At 49.0% G+C, this 13181-nt stretch overlaps 1 protein-coding gene across 2 annotated transcripts; it reads right to left on the bottom strand.

Moving 5' to 3' along the window:
* Window positions 1-6615: 6615 nt before the first annotated feature.
* SUCNR1 (succinate receptor 1) lies at window positions 6616-11658 on the bottom strand. Of its 2 annotated transcripts, none has more exons than XM_080410295.1 (2): window positions 11436-11658; window positions 6616-8963 (listed from the first exon to the last, which is right to left on the bottom strand). In XM_080410295.1, the coding sequence occupies exons 1-2, from the start codon at window positions 11517-11519 to the stop codon at window positions 8013-8015; spliced, it is 1035 nt and encodes a 344-aa protein (XP_080266421.1). In that variant the 5' UTR covers window positions 11520-11658; the 3' UTR covers window positions 6616-8012. The 2 variants fall into 2 exon arrangements, with proteins under 2 accessions (XP_080266421.1, XP_080266422.1); XM_080410296.1 differs by lacking the exon at window positions 11436-11658 and adding an exon at window positions 11026-11408.
* Between the last annotated feature and the right edge of the window lie 1523 nt (window positions 11659-13181).

The following is a 13181-nucleotide window of genomic DNA, read 5'->3' as shown; positions in this document are numbered from 1 at the left end:
AGCAGAAGTTAAATGTTTGGCCTCACTTACGTGGATCGCAATCAAGGTAAGTATGGAAAATTAAGAGAAGTCTAACAGCCACCTTGCCTGTGACATCAGACACCTGCAATGCCCTCTCCTGGGGGCGTTTGTGCATTTAGGGCAGGCCCTTGTGTTGCTGATCATTTGCTATAGAGCTGCTTTGAACAAACACGTAAAAATGTAATCACGTAAGCCTGTGTTGTACTGCACACTTCAGGTGCTGCTCATAGACCTTAGGGGTGCTGCTGAGGTGACAACATTTAGGCAAAGAATGGAGTGCATTTGGCTGGCTTACAGGCTCTTAAAGAATTAAGCTCCTGCTGGGCTTCAGGAATTTAGCTTAAATATTTTTAGAAAGTGGAAACCAAACCGAAAACAGCAGAAGTCAGCTGACAATATCTCTGTCGCTGCCTGCATTAGTAGTTAAAAATCCGAGGCCGTCCAGCTGCAGGAGGCGCGGTGGCCAGAGTACACTGGTGTGCCCCCTCACGCGGAGGGGTGCCAGTGGGCAGCGGGGTGAGCCCGGGGGTCCTGCACTCACACCACAGCTGAGCTCGTGTCCAGCTTCCAGGACTTCTGACCCTGCAGGCAGCTTTGCCTGGCACAGCGCTAAATCTACAGCCGCTGCAGCAGCCTGTGGGCAATCCTGTTCTTCTGCAAAGATATTCGTATAAATGATTATTAAAATAATGTAGAGCAGAAGCTGCTTGGGCATAGGGCACTGCTGGAGAGCTGGTGGGGAAAGGAGCAGGGCTCCTGTCCGTGATGCAGGCATGAGAGTGGCAGCACTGCTGGGGCAGTGGCAGGGCAAAGGGCACTGGGCACAAAGGCAAATCCTGGAAATTCCCTTTAAATGGAAAAAACACCGTAGGACACTTTATGTACTCCGAGCTGCAGAGGAACTAAGCTTTGCTTGCATTTTGAATGAATTAAAAAATGCATGGATGCATTTTTCAGGCCACTGCTCTGACAGGTGGGTTCAGGGCCAGTCATGATTCCCTTCAACAGGCGGGTCCTGCTCCCGCAGCTCCTTCCCCTAAAACCAGGCATCTCCTGGAAAGCGATTCTTCCTCTTTCAGGCTGACACATCAGGCGCCTAAAAACAGCGGTTAAAAGTAGCCCAATGTCTTGGCTTCTGCATTCGACTGGGAAAGCAGCTGGCTGGGCCCAGGGCCCAGCTCAGCACCGGCAGAGCCGAGGGCACCCAGCGCAGCAACGAGCCCCCTGGCTGTACCCAGCACTGCCCATCGCAAGGAACATTTATTTTTAGATCACTTACCGCCACTAAAACATACTTGGACTGTTTTCAGTCTGACTCACAGTCGAATTCCTGTTTTGGAGGCCGGTTTTCTGTCCCCACCCAAAATGAGGGAAGAACGAAACCAAAAACCCCAGCTGGACCAAAACCAAAGCCTGGCACCCACGGATCCAGCCCATGCTGGTGCTGCATCCCAAGTGGGGCAGAGGGTGGCTCGGGGGCAGCCGGGCTCTTGGGCCAGCAGTGACGGGGCATGGTGCGGCTCTCCCCGCGGAGGGCTCACGGCCACAGCTCACGGCACGTACCCTGCGCCCGGCTCAGCCCAGCCTCGGTGAAGCCTCAGGAGAGGCTGTGCTCAGGGCGGTCATTTCAATTTGCCTGTGTAATGCTCAGGAGCGGTGTAAGTAGAACAAAGCAGAGAGGAGCACGGTAAGTGTAAGTTTAACATAGAGCTTTTTATCTTCACAGTACCTGGGATGTACAAAACAAAGCCAGAAGCCTGCGAGGGGTCACAGGGCTGGAAGCCCCATGAGAGCCAGGGCCGGGAGCAGCACCGGTACCTTGGGGCGGGTTTTACAGGTTTATACATTTTGCCTGTGAAGCGAGAAACAGCCAACCCATGGAGGGCCTGGAGACCTGCCCCCTGGAAGCCAAGCAGGCAACCTGCTGCGTGCCTGGGCAGGGCAAAACCAGCCCACTGGGGTGGCAGCTGTTTTGGAAAGAAACTTCCATGGTTTTCTAGCTGGACACTACAGACTATTTAACTTTGAGATAACTTCTCTAAGGAATCCCTTTTTATCACATTTTTGCTATCTTTAATTGCAAGGCCAGAAGCACCACAGTAAAATGTGTAATGATCGGAATTTTCACCAACCAGTTTGGGTAACTGGAAGCAGATGGGGATTTTAGAGACCACCACTAAACAGAGGGGACAAATCTGGATTATCCCAGAAGGTGAAAGGGGCCAGATCCCAGCAGGTCTCCACAGCAGCCAGGGTGCCTGGGTCCTGCCTGGGAGCCCCCAAGCTGAACAGGGCAGCTTTTATGGAGTCTTAAGAGAAGGGAAGGGGGGGCAGGGGGGGTGCTGCCCCCACGCTGGGCCTGGCTCAGCAGAAGCACGTGCAGAGCTCCGAGCCTTGGGGCACATGCAGAAGGTTTCTTACCCTGTGGCTTTCTGTTGTACCTGCCATGTAACATCACCATCACCATCGCTCCCCACTCCCATGGCCGTGACGGGAGTGATGTGGGGTACGGAGGCCCTCTGCTAAATTTTCCTTCTAGAAGGAGCTAGTCTATACTGCTTGATCTTTATAATTTGTTGTCTTCTTCCATTCTGAACAGATTTGTTCTAAAACTTAATTGTATAATTAACATGGATTTTTATTTTGGCTATATACATCTATTTTCTGTCTAACTTCATCTAGAGTGAAACCACTCGCCTGTCACAGTTACTGCAGGTACACAGGTCTGACCTCATGGCTGCTGGCTTTGAGCAGGAGGTTGGATTAGCTGATGTCCTGTGGTCCCTTCTACTCTGAGTTATCCTATGACCCGATGATATTATGCATTTTTATATTATTAAATAGGAAATATTTCCTAGGATTAAACAACAGCTCATCTTACAATAAATAGCCAATAAAATCTAAGTTCTTCCCACATCTCAGGTGGCCCACAAGGTCAACCGCTGGAGTTCAGCACCTGTAGCGTGCACATTATAAGAGGGAAACACTGAAAATGGCAATATGAGACACAAACCAACGGTCACCACTGGGGAATTTTGGCAAAAAAATGTGAAACTGGAAATAATATCTGCCATGAGAAATCTCAGGTGATGTTGGTGTTGCCTACCACCTGGATCTGTCAGCGCCACAACCTGTATGGTAGTTAGTGCTGTGAAAGGTGGGTTTCAAAAGCATCAGGATTTCTAATCTGGAGTCTCAAACTGGTTTCAACAGGGTTTGTAAAGGCAAATATGAGGGGCTGCTGGTTCTATCGCAGCTGAGGCACCTGCTCTTCAGACAGGCTGGATGTGACCTGTGCCGGGCTGGAGCGTGCAGCAGAGCCCACTCAGCGCTGGGGAGAGCAGCCACCCAGGAGGATGCTGGCGCCAGGGCTTGTCCTCTTGGGGAAGGAAGCGAGCGCTCAGGGTGCCGTTTGCTTAGTCAGGGCATGCAAATATTTCTGGTTTCCTGTTCAGCGGCTCCGCTCGTTTGTGGGCACCACAGGCGGGTTTCAGGCTGGGCTGCAGGACACGGTCCGGAGGGGCAGCGCGGGGCACCCCTCGGCCCTTAGACCCCGCCTGCCGCAGCGGTGCTCACCCCTGTGCCCCCTTAGCAGCCTGATGCTGCCACTTGGTGCCAAATTGCCAACGTGGTGGGGGTTTTGAGTATTTTTCTTGCAGTTTAATTGCATGGAAACCAAAAAGAGCATAACGGCTGCCAGCCTGTCCTTGCTTAAGTGAGAGCTATTGCAGTCTTTCAGAATGTCAGCTAAATGAATTAATAACCAATTTTCTAAATAGCTAGCCTCTGTCTTTTAAAATGTTGTGTGCTGTGATATGATCAGTACACACACTAGAGAAATAATAGCACTGCTATTATAAAAAAACCAGTTGATGTAACGTATGGGAGATCTGTTACATAGTGCTGGCCTCTCAGATGCACAGGCACTAGTTTCTAACTTTGCACCCTTTTTATGATGGATATATAGTATATATTAACAGAAAGAGTATATATTTAGAGATGATGATTACTTGCTAGGTACCAAGCCACGTGGGTAAACGCAACACCAGTGTATACACAGGGAAGTATCCTTAGTGACTCAATGCACTTAAGGAGCAGATGACCCTGCTCACCTCAATGGACACAGCAAAACAAATCATTGAACATATTAATCTAAGAACTGTCACTACACATTGTTTATGAAGAAACATCACCTCCTGGCCATCAATGACCAGGAGATGGGATGCCACATGCTGTACAGATGCATCTCTGGTGGGGAGAGGGCAGTAGCATCTGCCACGTCCATGGCTCCAGCCCTGTCACGGGGCTTGGACTGGCCCCGTCCCTGCTGCCTGGGAAGGCAGCAGAGCCGGACCCTGCCCAGATGCTGGTGGGACCAGAGCCATTGCTGGGCCAGCAGCACTTCCTCTTCCAGCAAACCCAGCCCCAAGGGGAATCACTGCTGGTGTGTGCTGATGGGAAAACCAGACCTTGCTTTGATAACACTGTGACAGGATCATGTCCTCGTGCCTTGGCTGTGGTGCCCATCTTGGAGCACCCTGTGCCCACCCACGGGCAGGAACGAGCCAGGATGAGATTCAGGCAGGGCCAGCTGAGCACCCACCGCCCCCCCCCCAAGCCTCTCTGAAGGGGCACAGATGTGCTTTCTTACATCATTAAAAGTAGGCTGTGGCTTACCATTTCAGATTCATGCAGGCCTAATTAAATAGATACTTTAAAATTACTAGTGTGGATGCTCCCAGGGAAGCTGCGTGTCTTCATCTGCCCTTCTGCACGCACAGCTGCTGGGGGAGGCTGGGCTGCCAAAGCTACACTGAGCTAAGTATTGCACAAGCTGTTTTCTGGAAAGTGGCGGCTTACGGATCTTTTGCCTTCTTCCTGCCTGCCTGCCTTCTGCATGGGACCTGGCCAAGCGCCTGGCAGCCCCTTCCGTTCAGTTCCCCACTCGCAGCCACGATGCAGATGCTGAACTGACATTTGCACAACTGGCCGTGCTGCCGTTTCACCACCTAGCACACATGGCCATCACGTGCAGGAAAAAAGGGATGGCTAGTATCACAAAACTGCCCCTTGACATCAAGTGGTGAAGAAAGACATTTCCGTACCCTGTGAAGACGGTGGCAGTCACCAGAAGAGAAACACTACTACCGAGAAGGAAGGGCACGTGGCAGACTGCCCACATGGGCATGGCTCTGACAGGGCTGGGGGCACCAGAAGCCGTGGCAAGCCCCTTGCCAAGGAACCACCTACCTAAAGCCAGGAACGCTGTGCGGGTTGCAAATCGAACCAAGTGTGGTATTCCAGCATTAACAATATTGACCACTTCATTACACTGACCTCACAAGTAACTCTGCCAGGTGAACAGGGAACAGAAGGTGCAATCAATGGCGTTGTGGAGCCGTAGGCATTGCATTTGGTTTGGCACATTCCTATAACACACATAAGAGATCAGGCTAAACAGATAGTGGGGTTGTGTTGAAAATGCAAAATTTCCCTTTTCGCGTTCTCTCTCAGGTCCAAGATGGATGGCAGCAGTGAAAGCAAATACAGTCAGTCAGATATAGAAGCTGACAACCACAAATCTCTAATACAGAAAATATTAAATTCAAACAGCACATGCATGGCCTTTCCACTTCTGCTATAGGATTACATATGTATTTAAAAAACCAAAACCCACCAGTTCCTCTTGTGCCCCACACAAGCCATTCACAAGAAAAAGAAGCCACTGAGCTGATACAGGAAAGCCACAAATACCTTTAGAAAATCCACATTCCTTTGAAAAGTCCTGTTCTGTCCACTGCAAAAGGCAAAGGTGAGCCTACTTTCCCTGGAAGAAAATTATTTCGGTGTGTTAGACTCCAACTTTAAAAAGCGAATATTCAACCTGCTTTTGGAAATTCTGCTCTTGGCTTCTCGTATTGGGATGAACATGCATAACGTCACACCCAGCTGAATAACTGCCTCTTGGTGCTACCTACAATGGTCCTTACAAAACCAGGAGGCATTTAAAATGGAAATTCAAGCACAGCCTTATCTGTCCCAGGCCACGCTGCTGTAACACGCATGATGGATCTTTTTTCCACCACTGACAGAGTGATTTAGCAAGTTACAAAGCAAAAAGAGAAGAAAATCAGGATTTATGTACATTTCCTTCCAGTCAAGACTCTGGTTAGCGCTCCCCGGGCACCCCTCTCCCCATCACCACAGCCTGGCTGCCGCCTCCAGCCCCCAGCCAGTGGCTTTGGCCAGGAGCATCGCTGGGGGGGACAGGACTGCCCCCACCCCAGCAAACCCCTCGGGGAGCGGTGCTGGAGACATTTGTGCAATGTGACAGCAAAATCCTTCCCGCAGCATCCCCCCGAGCTTGGGGGCATCCCCAAAGGCACCTGGGCGTAGCACCCAGCACATGTCACGGCCACCCCAGAGGGACACAGGCACGGGTGCTTGTGCGAGACGCTCACAGCGGGAAGCAACTACTTTATCCCTCCAGTTGAGCCAAATGGGTGCTTTTGCTCACAGACTTTTAGGGTGCTACTGCAGAGGCAGTGGCTCCATGGACATTAAAGAGAAGAAACAGCACATAAACTAAAACACTCAACACAAAGCCAGCTTTTTTTATTATTACTTTTTTAAAACAGTAGTTTTAAAGCAGAGTTTCTTATCAGACAGATGGGTATAAAGCTATTGCAGATGACCACCACATCAGAAAGCAGAACTGAAGCTGTCTCTGATGAGACACGATGGGTGGTCCTTTCCCCCTGCCCTGGGAAGCAGTGAGCCCCCGGGGGCTCCTTCATCACCATGGGGCTGCCAGCAAGGGAGGGGGCTGCCTGCACCCTGCCCAGCACGCCCTGGTGCTCTCCGCAGGCCCTTCCCCAGCCCAAGCTCGTACCAGCTTACTGCTTCATCAGTCTCTTTGCCCTCTCTATTTGAGGTCAGGTCAGTCAATTGGAGAGTAAGTTCTGCTGTTGCAACGATTCCGCAGGGACATTAGGTAGGGAACTGGTTTCTTGTTAGCTCCTGTTTCATTATTGGAACTGTTAATGAAGTACAAACTCTGAGGTCCAAATTCTGCTTCAAGCTATACATTCTGCTCGTACTTATAGATAATTGCATTAGTTAAGTAAATCTATACTTTGAAAAGTGGCTGTGAAAATGGCAGTATAAGCTTGCATAGCTGTCTCAGCGATGCTCAAAGGCAAATCTCTGTTAAGAACTGAAATGACAGATTTTCTTGTTTTTACTCCTGCAAACTGAGTCTAGCTTTAATATTGAAGCACAAAAGAACTGTCTGCACACACACACATCTTCACTGTCTCAGTGGTTCCATGAAATGCTTGTAAGACCAGCGGCCAGACGTTACAGCTTTCTGCACTCCTCGCACGCGTTACAAATGCAAACAGCAACCCAGCCACGGCCTCCCCTCTGAAACACCGACGAAGCTCTCCACCTGGCTGTTCGCACACCCGCCTTTTTGCCGCTTCCAAGGTGCCAGCCCTCACCAAATCAGCGAGGTAAATCTCCCAGGAGATGTGGGGTTTGCAAACACTTACACAAAGGAGGCTCAGCTTGCTTTGTGCTGAACATGTGAATTAGTGCCCCTGGCAGTTTTTCCAAGCCTAGGTCCAGCCCAGCATCAGGTTATGGATCACAAAGGAACCGTCTGAGAGCAGTGTATTTTCCCTCTGAGAACTACCATGATGATCTCTTATTTTCAATATTAACAGGCCACAGGGCATCCTGCTACGAGAGCAGAGTTTCCTGCTGTACTGTTGTACAGGGAGCATCGCTTCTGGTTTGCTGGAAGCAGGTCAGCAGGAGGAGGTCTCCTGTACGGTAAGGTAACAAGAGCATTTAGAGGAACACAATTAGCTCATGCATATTCCATAGCATAAAGTTATCTAAAAAGATGGCACTGTGCATCGGCAAATGGCTTCCCTAAGCCAGTTTCCTCCCCACCATCTCCCACTACGAGAAGTCTCCTTATTCATTCATTTGCCGGTGGCTGTGCATCTGCTCAAGAGCTGCCTTATTTTTGCCATCAGCATCTCTCTGAAGTGGTCACCCATTAAGAAATAAAAAACGGGATTAATGGCACTGTTTAAAAACGCAATAGGTCTTGTGATGGTGTAAATGGTGTTGATGATGCCCTGCATGCACACAGAGATGTTCAAGGCTGGTATTCGGGAAGCCAGTCGGACATTGCGCATTATGTGATAGGGAGTAAAGAGCACAGAGAAGATCACCACCGTGAGGATGACTAAATTGAGAGGTTTTTCAAGTGTCAGGAGAGAATTGAGTTGCTCACTCCTGTCTTTAAGAAAAAGAACCATCTTCACATAGAAGCAGCACATGATCAAGAGAGGGATGAGGAACCCAAAGACAGTCAGGAACATGCTATAGATGAGGCTTTTCATGGGGTGTCCAGAGCTTGCATAATCAAGACACTTGTAATTATTGGCAAGCGTTACAGGCTCCAGGAAATATATCAACGGCAACAGTTCCAGTACCACCCCGATCCATATGGCAACAGACACAATAAGGGCCGTCTTCCTCTTCTGTAGAAAATGGTCTCTGAAAGGGTGTTTTAGGAGCATGTATCGGTCAATACTGATAGCGGTGAGGAAAAGGATGCTGCTATACAGGTTCACATGCAGCAGGAATCTGTTGCTGTGGCACAAGATGTTCTCCTTTGCCCACTGATGTCTGGAGTAGCTGTTCACAAGTACTGGAAGAGTACACAGAAATAGTAAATCTGACAGTGATAAATTTAACAGGTAGATGTTGCCGCTTTTCCAGTTTTTCAGGCAGAAAATATAGCCAAACACAACAATGATGTTTCCAATGAAGCCTAAAATGAACTCAAGGCTGTACATGGTGGAAAGATAATATTTTTCGAGGACTCCGTTCATCAGCAAACAGGAATCTGTCTCATTCACAGCCTGGAAAGTCAACAGGGAAAAAAATAAACATCAAAAATTAGCAAAAGATCGTTGCATGGCTATTTCTATACTGTTGCTGTAATAGATGAATCTGGCGTGCAGTTTCCTTACAGCTAACGCAGTAAGTAGATACTCAAACTCAGAGAATACCTCTCATGCACACATGATTTCTACTTTCAGCTGTTGACCAGAGTTACTGAGCAAGATGAAAACTTGCATGAGCAAAAACCTGCTTGAGGAGTTTGAAGTAAGAGCAGGACCTGAAGCACCTGCCATGACATGCTGTTTGGCAGTACCAGAGGCTGGGAAAGTGAAACATGCCTGTCACCGCTTTGTCACAGCTCTTACTAGAAGTCATCTGCCTACCTGTTACCCAACTCCGGTCCCATGGTCCCTTCACTCATCACTAAAGCAGAAGTCCCCTGTCAAGACTGATAAAGGATGAACTCATTAGCAGCCATACAGCCACGCTCTGACAGCATTACTCAGAATTCATTAAGTCAGGAGAGGAATTAATCGAACCGTTTCGTCATGCACTTTGTAGGGTTTTGCTGGTAACTCGGTACCAGGATTGCGTGTAAAGCATTGTCAAGATGAAGCACGTATCCTGTGCATCACAGCAGATGTGCTGGAGCACTTCTGAGCCATTCCTGCATACACAGGGCCTTTCTGCTCCTGGGGTTTTATAAGTTGCTCCTGTTTTCTACAAAAAGCCCTCCCAAGAAGGGAAGGTTCAGTTACGACTGAGACCTCGTTAACATGAAAGCAAGTGCCATCCAGGGGACAGTCCAGTCAAGATCAGGACAAAATGCCTGCAAAGCCAAATTCACAAACTTTAATTCACTTTTCTTACTAACTTCCCACAAAACGAGAACACTGTGTACGATTTACTCAGCCACAGCTTGTCCCTTCGGCTAAATCCGTGCCCGTGCCCGATGGAGCACCCCACACCCAGCCCCATGGAGCAGCCACTCTCTGCCGGGATGACGGTGGGTGCCGGGCTGGCAAACACATAGCTGCAGCTGCAGCAGTGCTACCAGCACCACTGCCAGCCCTCCTGCCCCGCTGTCTTGTTTGCTCCTTGGCTCCGAACAAAGAGCTTCCCCTTTCGGCCTGGAAGTAAGTAGCACAACCAATATTCTTTAAGGAGAAGAGCTTTCTAGGAAGCTGCACCAAGCATGAGTTTGCCAGAGGAGAATTTTTGCTTTATTCCTGAAGCTTGTTAAAAAAAAAAATGCTTTCATGCTACAGGGAAAGAAATAGAGTAGGAGCTCAAGTGCTCGCTCCTCTCCCTCCTCAGGCAGACATGTATGTACACCCACCTGCAGGGGAACTGCAAGATAAAGCTTTTAGTGAGAGCCTTTGGTCAAAATATCAGCAGAACAATTAGAAAGCAGGGGAGAACAAAGCGTTAGGAAAAGGGGATATAGATTAAAACTGAACTCAAACTAAGTCTAAGGTCTGAAAAAGCAGCAACGTGACTGCCACAAAAACTGCTAAGGACAGTCTCCACAAATGACGTGAGAGTTTTAGGTTTCCAAAACTGCTCTGGTGTCTAGAATTTGTTAATAGGTCTCTGCCCTTAAAGCACTGTATCTTATTTTAAAGGTAGATCATGAGACAGAATAAAATACAGCATATACAAAATTTCATAAAGTTTTACCCAGCAAATACCTACACTTGTACCGCGTACAGCCGGAGGCAAAAGTTACACAGCCATGAGAGCTCACCCTGGTCAGAATAACCTCACCCGCAGCACCTAGCCTAACCCTGGCTGCTCAGGCTCTCAAGAAGAAACTCAACACTAGTGAGACTTTAATTGTGGAAAACACTGCATTAGCATTAGTGCTTTAAATACAAATAATAATTTAAAAATTACTGTATTGACAGATACATCGATTTAGGTAGTTGTTAGAAAAAGACTGATGAATCTATTTTAAAGAAGGCAGTCAGGGTAGAACAGTTAAGGGTTCATCCAGAGACAGCCCAGCTAGAGGAAGAGCAGAGTCGCCCCGAGAGCCGCGGGCTGAGCACCAGCTCGCCAGGCACAAGGGCACCTTACCATGGCCAGGCCCGCGTGCTGCCCCTCCACGCCTCTGCCTCATGGACCCGCTGCACCGCACCACGCCGCCTTTTAACCCGGTTTGCATGTGGCTCGGTCACGCCTGAGTCAGGGCGAAGGCGCTGTCTGTTTGGCTGCGCGGGGCGGGGGCAGCTGTCATGGGAGGAAGGTGCCACACGATGTGCCCAGCCCCGGGGAGAAGCAAACAAGCACTTCCCCTTTGCAGAGCCGTGTTTAGGAACTGCCCGGGGAGGACAGGAGGGCTGCAGCCACACTCCGCACCGTGGGGAGCCCACAGCCAGCGCCTGCCTGGCACTGGGCTCCGATCAACCACCCCTTGTGGAACGGTCCCACGTGGGTGACACGCAGAGCCCACGGCGAGCGCGGGGCCGCCAGGGCAAAGCGCTTACCTTGTGCGGGCTGCAGCGGCCGGCGAGGCAGAGAGCCCGGCACTGCTCCCCGGGGGGTGAGGAGGAGTGGGTACTGCTCTCCATTCCACCTTGCAAGAGATCCCGGAGGCTCCAGGAGGGCAAAGCTGGTGGCTTGAACCCCGACCACACACCATCTTCCCCAGCCACAGAACAGCCTCTCCTATGACACTCGGAGACCAACGCAAGAGATACAGCAGCTCAGTGGCACTCTATAGCTAGCAAGCCAATTCAAACAACTTAATTATATTAAACAGAGCACTGAAGAAAAGCACTTCATTTTCATATAGTAATGCATTTCAATGCTTCAAAGCTTGCCAGTTTATTCGTTGTTGCCATATAATGTAATTATCTGTTTAACTTTCAGGATAAATGTTGCTAATGTAAAATGACAGCTCCACCCCAACCAGCACACCCAAACCAGTTGATATCAGCACAAAAACTGTTTCTTGCTTTCAAACGATACAGTGGCATTATACAAAAATGGTTAATTATACAGAAGTTGTTTCTGAATTTTACCAGCCCAATGAAATCATAATTTTAAAAAGGCAAATCAGAAAACAAACAGATGTTGAAACTGCCCACTAGTTTAGCAGTGCTGTGGGCCATGTCGATGCTTCCCATGGAGCAGCTCTGGTTTTGTGAAAGCCAAGAGCTCTGACAGCTAAACTCAACAAAACATGCAAAACCAACTAAAGGAATAACCAAGGGTTTCCATTATGCCTGAAATAAGTCTTTTAGGTCTGCAGATCTTTTGCCACAGCTACAGGAGGGATTTCGGTTTCCTAACTGTGATCAGCAGTAACTTGGCCTGAGCTTTAACAGGGCAACAAGCTCCATGTCTGTGTCCAGCGGGGAGACAGCTACCAAGGTACACAGAACTGTATGGAAACTGAAGGCAGCAACCACTTCATTTCTGTACCAGTATCACAATATGTGCCATAAAAAATCCAAAATGGAATGGAATAGGCACTGATAATGTAAAGCAAGTCATCATACATGATTGGTGATGGAAATTCATGGCAGATGAAGCACTGTGACACAACTGAATACGTGTGTGCAGAAAGCTCACAGTAAATGAGCCACTAAAATGAGACGTCCTTCAACGGCCAAGTAAAGCCTAAGTAAAGGTAAGACATTACGTTAACCCATCATTTTAGAGTGCTACTTTATGTCAGTAATGATTTTTAAGGAAAACAAACAAATTAACTGATTATAAATCACCACAGCTTTCACACAACTGTATTACAAACCTTGGAATCTTTCAAGGAGGCCTGGTAGGTTACACCGGGGAGTGATGCTTGAAGCCCTGGATGAAGCACATCTAGTAGTCACAATATATCTGGATTTTCAAAAAGCCTTTGATGAGGTTCCACCTACACAGATTCATGAAGAAATCCGTTTACTCTGTGGGTTTTCCTGGGTAAGTCCTGGAAACCCCCGTGGGCACCAATTCCACCGCCCAACCCGCTCCTATGAACACACAAGTCCTGGGGCGTGTGCCGGTGTGCCCAGCACACTGTGGCACTTAACAACCCCAAAATGGTGCTTACCGTAATTTTGGATCTTCCTTCTCTGGAATCAGCTGCCACCGACAGGCGGGAGGGGAGCCAGGCTGGCACCAGCCAGCCACGCTGGCTGCCGGGGACTACGGTGGGGCACGGCAGGGGTGGGAGCTCAGCCGGTGGGCTTCAGCCCTGCCTTCATTCCGTGAGAAAGGTTCAGATC

Source organism: Falco punctatus (assembly GCF_963210335.1).
Source record: "Falco punctatus genome assembly, chromosome: 13".
Lineage (NCBI taxonomy): Eukaryota > Metazoa > Chordata > Aves > Falconiformes > Falconidae > Falco > Falco punctatus.
Note: the sequence above shows the minus strand (reverse complement) of the source record. Positions and strands in the feature narration are given on the sequence as shown.

Excerpts from the sequence above, each read along its gene's own strand:
- SUCNR1 (XM_080410295.1), bottom strand. The coding sequence starts at position 11,519 with ATGGAGAGCAGTACCCACTCCTCCTCACCCCCCGGGGAGCAGTGCCGG. Across the intron at positions 8,964-11,435 it reads GCCGCTGCAGCCCGCACAAG|GCTGTGAATGAGACAGATTC; the intron begins GTAAGCGCTTTG and ends TTGACTTTCCAG.